At 34.5% G+C, this 6,000-nt stretch overlaps 1 protein-coding gene across 1 annotated transcript; it reads right to left on the bottom strand.

Annotated features, from left to right (window-relative positions):
- Positions 1–671: 671 nt before the first annotated feature.
- Positions 672–1,751, bottom strand: LOC139841436 (uncharacterized). The gene has a single exon (XM_071831654.1). The coding sequence runs from the start codon at positions 1,749–1,751 to the stop codon at positions 672–674; it is 1,080 nt and encodes a 359-aa protein (XP_071687755.1).
- Between the last annotated feature and the right edge of the window lie 4,249 nt (positions 1,752–6,000).

Below are 6,000 nucleotides of genomic sequence, written 5' to 3'. Positions count from 1 at the left end.
TTTTCAAAGTTAATCTTGAAAATAAAGGCTTATTTTTTTCTTTTCTTGCACCAGTTAATCGCTTCATTCATCATTAATGGCCCATCAAGAATTTGCCTCCCTTTAATAAAGGTTGTTTGATTCGGCCCAATTACTTCGCTAATCACAAGAGCGAGCCGATTCGCTAAAAGCTTTGCTCTAATCTTATATTGAATTCCGATAAGACTGATTGGCCTAAAATCTTGAACGTGAATTGGATTTTCTTTTTTCGGGATTAAGGAGAAGAAGGAGCTGTTGCACCCTGAAGGAATATAAGCTTTTAAGAGAAAATCCCTAACCATTGCGAATGTGTCAGATTTGATTAAATCCCAGAAATGCTTCACGAATTTAAAGGAGAATCCATCCGGACCCGGTGATTTTTCGCTTTCATAGGACCAAATCGCCTCTTTAATGTATTGATCAGAGAATTCTGAGCTCGTAAAATCAGTCATGGTCGAAGAGAGCGAAAGTACATGAATACTAGGTGTAATAATTCTAGCCTACTGATGCCTTTTAAATTTTTCTATATAATGGAATAGGAAAATCTCCATAACTTGACTAGGATTAGTTACCCAATTACCCTCATTCATGACACCGGCGATCTGTAATTTTTTCCGTTTACGATTGACTGCCGAATGAAAAAATGAAGAATTTTAATCGCCCAAACAATTAGAAACCTTTCTATACTTTTGAGCTTTGTTTACGGCTTCTATAGATTCCAAATTTTCAATAGATTTTATAATTTCGCATCTATCAGGGATGTGTTGGGGTTGTATAGCATTTGCATCTATGTCCGCATCAATTGCAGCTAAACGTGTAAGGAGAACATTTTTCTCATCTTGTTGCTTTGATTTATGATCGTTATTCCACACTTTCAAAGCTTCCTTAACACCTTTGAGTTTATTTTTGAATTGAATCTGCTGATTAGGCCCGTTTGGAGTAGTATTCCAAGCATTAACAACAACTTCCTCGAAGCCTTCCAAAAGGAACCATGAATGAAAAAGTTTGAACGGTATAGGACCATAGTCTAGATTTTCATTCTGAAGAATAATGGGGCAGTGATCGGACCAAATATTAGACAGAATGTAACCCGAAAGAGAAGGAAACATAGTTAACATTCCATCCGACACCAGGAACCTGTCAATCAAAGATCGTTGTGTAAATGTTTTATTAGAACGGGTAAACGATCTTCCGCCTAACGGGACATCGAATAAATTACAATCGTTGATGAAGCTATTAAAATCACTCACTTCTAGTGGGCAGAATCTGTTGCCAAAATGTTCGTGAGTGAACCGAACCGAGTTAAAGTCTCCAAAAATAAGGAATTCCCCTAAGTTTTCGGAAACAAAGTTGCGAAGATATTCCCAAATTCTCCTCTTATTAGAATGAGACTGAGGTGCATAAATGTTGATGATGAAAACGGGAGAAGAAAATCCCGATATACATCCTTCAACAATTAGAACATTTGCAAAAGAGATGATACGGTTAGAAGTAAAAAACAGGGGATCCCAAACTGTTATTAAACCTCCTGAACGACCCCTTGAAGAAGAAGATGCAACCTTAAAGTTATAGTTACCCCACATTGCTTTCACCACAAAATGACATAAAGAAGAGAATTTTGATTCTTGAATTCCGAGAATGCTAATTGAATGTTCTGAACTAAGTCTACTTATCCACCATTGTTTATGTTTATATTGCATCCCTCCACCAATGTTAATGGATAATAAATTCATGAGATGGTTTTGAAACCTCTCATACTTATTACCACATTTTTGAGATCAACAGTATTGTAATTGATTTCAAAGCCTAGTGTTTTCCCCATTTTGAGGAGTTTTTCGGTGATAAAACTATCCATTTTGGCGCTTGAATGTTGATCACTACCAATTGGAGAGTTGAATGTCACACCATTGAATCCTGGGGCCTTCGAAATGGAAGAAGAAAATGAAGACTCGTTTTTTTGTTCCGCCTCGTTGTTTTTAATAATTTTTGGGGAAAAGTTACTTTCAGCCACGAAGGAATCCTCTTTCGGACTGAAGGAATCATTGACGTTTTGTTCAGTGGGTGTTTCTTTGGTTCCTTTTCCTTCATTATTCTCCATTGGAATAAATTCATTTTCCTCCAAATGATCTTTTACTTCTTTTGTTTCCTGTTCCGTGGGATTTTCAGTTTCGTACGAAGATACAACTGATATACTTTCATCATCACTAGAAGAGTCTTCTTCTTCCAATTCTTTAACTTTTATGGTCCAATTCAAAGTTTCTTTCACCAAGACTTTATACATTTTGCCTTTAACTTTAACCCTGATTAGATCATGTATATAGGCCATTTGAGAAGTTATTATACAGAGCTTCCCACAGCCTGACTGACCTTTGGCGTTTAAGATGAAGGATTTGTATCCGAAGCAAGCTGCAATTTTTTTGTAAACTGCATCTGTCCAAGCACATGCCGGCAGGCCAGAGATTTCAATACCAACTCCACGTTCTGTAATAATGATGTGCGTAGGGGTGTATACGAAATAGCTTATATTTTACTAGGAAATACTATTAAATACGATACAATTTTACACAAGTTATTTAATTTACGGATGGATATACCTAAACCTTGCTACAACACTTATAGGCAGTGTACCTAATCGTAGAGTAGTGTAGTTTTTAGTAAGTCCGGTTCATTCCACAGGGAGCTAGCTGAGTTTTTACCGTTTAATGACCAGTTTGTCGATTTTAAATAAAGCGTAAAGATAAATGACGATAATATAAATGACAAATTTAAATTGCGATAAAGTAAATTGCATTAATTAAAATGACAGTAAATAAAGGTACGATAAAATATGAAATAAAAGTATTATGGTTATTTAAACTTACGTAATCATGATGTTTGACGTTTTGATTAATTGTTACACGGGTTAATTGTCCTTTGTGCTGGTTTATTTGATACCTATCTGGTTTTTGTCCATAATAGTCCATCGATCATAATTATAAAATACTCGTCAAATTAACCTTATTTCCGAAGTCAAATATTCCAACTAATTAGGGATTCGAACTGTAACAAGGTTTTAATACTTTGTTTAATGATTACAACAGGTTATCGACTGCGTATAATCCAATGTTTTATTACTTTGTTAACAATTACACCAATTATCCTTGTATGTAATCCACCCCTATTTTAATGAGATATAAATATTAATTTACCCACTTGATCAGAATGAATAATCAATTACCCAACCTGAATAATTAATTAAATGATCGTAAAAGATGTCGTATAAACGTCACTAAATAGAACATACATAATCATTTTAATAATTATTAGATTAACTAATTTGAAGATAGGTTCGACAGGTTCCAATGAGTTGTCGCTCAATTAGACAATACCCCCTATCTATTAATAGTCATAGTCCAATGTCCACAAGTGTCGGTCTTTTGTCTAAACCTTAATTATGGTACAAAATCTAATAACCCAATCTTAATTTTTAGTCTAACATCACGATTACTTCGGCTCAAATAAGCATAATAATAACTTAGTTACGAGACATTAATTTAAAAAGGAAGAACATAGCTTACAGTGGTGATTAATCGCGTAGCGTTACACGGACAGAGTTTCGAATTACAAACTTACAACATTCGCCACCATAACCTTATTATTATTAATTTAAATTAAAATTATAATTAAAATATAAATATAAATATAAATTGAGAGATAAGAGAAAGAAAATAGAAAAAGATGTATTAAAACTCGCAGAAAACTGGCGAATTTATAGGATGTGGCCTGCTACAGTAACTCATGCGGTCGCATGAGATTTTAGTGCAAATCTCATGCACTCGCATGGGCTCATGCATTCGCATGAGTTTTATGCCTATTTCCCATGCGATCGCATGGCCGTCAGATCCTGCTCACATATTTTTTGTTTGCTAGTTTGTCGACGTTATTTAATATAATATATAATATATAAATAATTTGTATAATTATTTAAATATTATATTATATTTTTGTGCATAGTTGACTTGTAATTTTAGCTCCGTTGCGTCGCGCGTTGATAGTTGGCTCAGGTCCCGGTTCCGGTTTTTCGAACGTCCTTTCGTATAATTTAATATCTTGTACTTTGCATTTTGCGGCTCGTACTCTTGTAATTTTGAGACGTTTCTCATCAATAAATTTGAACCACTTGGATTGTACTTTGTACTTTTGAGCTTTTTGGTCGTTTGCGTCTTCAAATCGTCGTTTTCTTCTTTTGTCTTCGCACTTATTTATTTAAACGAATATTACATAAAAATAGAACAATTACAACTAAAAGCTTTACATATTGGAAGGATATTGTGCCTAAATATATGTTCATTTGGAGCACTATCAAATATCCCCACACTTGAACGTTGCTTGTCCTCAAGCAATACAGAACTTGAAATAAAATCACACTTCACTCGAATCACTTTTTTTTATTCTCACACTCTATACATCCGTGATTTTGATACGGCGGTATAAACAATGATAGTAACAATGTAGTTTACAGTCGCACATGACTATAAAAATTTAGATCCTTTAAGGAAATTGGATCTTTATGAAAACATTTGATCTTTTTGAAAATTCAATCTAGTTTTTACCCTAGATAAGTTTTCCGGAATAACCCTTCACCGGTGTTTGCAAAATGTTTTTGTGGGTTTTGTGGGTTTTGTGGGTTTCAGATTTGAAAATTTTAGCTCAAAATTTGCGGTTTTGTGTCACCCACTTGCTAACCTTGTATTAGGAAAGCAACACGTCTAGTTTACTTGCTCCGTATATTACCTTTCGGTAAACTACCGTCCGGTTGTAAAGGAAAGCGTTGAACAAGCAACTGTTAAGGCAATGTCCCGTGACATGCAGATAATTATGGTCAAAAACATGTCGGATGCAATTACTATCCTTTGTAGGAGCAATAGTAAAGATCACCCTATTTTTTTCGGTCTGGCACAAGGTCCTGTCTTCGACCATGCTATACAACCACCGTTCTTACTGTTGACACTCGATTTGGTTCAGGTGACCTAATGAATTTCAGATGAATTCTTAGAATTTTACGTTCAATGGTAATGAACGCATTGAAAATAGGTTTTCAGAAAACAAATCGGTTTTAATTTGATCAACATATTTTCTCGTTCAATCTCGAGTTTAGATATCATCGAATTCCATGAGTTTGTAATTCTCAATCTTTAAGGTCAATCTCAAGGATTGAGTAATATCAGGCTTAAAAGCTGATTTTTAATCTTTAAGGAGATTATTCTTTCTGGGGGTCTGATTCATTAGTCTTATCAAGCTAATTTGCACGGCGCCCTCCCCATTTTACGAGACAGATCCTCTCATGGTTAAGATAAGTCTGACCACATGGCGACCCTGTTTGATGCTGAGGTCCGTGGATTTCCTGCTGATTTTAGAGATGACTTTTCTAGATTTTTCGTCAACCTACAGCTGGTCTGGACGACAACTTCCTGACCTAAATCAAGAAGCGCGTGTCTTTTTCGAAAGACTTTACTTCCTTTTAATGATGGAATTGATTCATCGTGTAGATCCATCTTTCTTTCAAATATATTACAGTAAATCGGGTAAAACTAATTAGTTTAGTCCAAAGCAAAAGTACCTGCAATAATCTTGTACAAATATGTGATATATGTAAATTCTTCCCACACTTAGCTTTTATTTTTCTTTGCCTTTTTATTCTCCTTTATTCCATTTTAAATGAATTCAAGCGTTTTAGGTTGTTTCTCAATTTATGTCCTTTCCGAGGTAACAATAATTTCAGTAATAAAACCTAGTTTTACCGTTCATAAATATGTATAAACATGATTTTGAATTCATTTAGTTGAAAATTTTTCAAATTTTCACAAAATTTGGCAATTAAACTAAGTGTAAACCCGAGAGAATTTATAACCCTTCCCCACACTTGAGATCATGCAATGCCCTCATTTGCAAGAAATCAGTAAAAATTTAAATTAATGAGGGTGATTAGCGTAGAAGAATGAT

The sequence above is a fragment of the Rutidosis leptorrhynchoides genome, chromosome 4 (genome assembly GCF_046630445.1).
Source record: "Rutidosis leptorrhynchoides isolate AG116_Rl617_1_P2 chromosome 4, CSIRO_AGI_Rlap_v1, whole genome shotgun sequence".
Lineage (NCBI taxonomy): Eukaryota > Viridiplantae > Streptophyta > Magnoliopsida > Asterales > Asteraceae > Rutidosis > Rutidosis leptorrhynchoides.
Note: the sequence above shows the minus strand (reverse complement) of the source record. Positions and strands in the feature narration are given on the sequence as shown.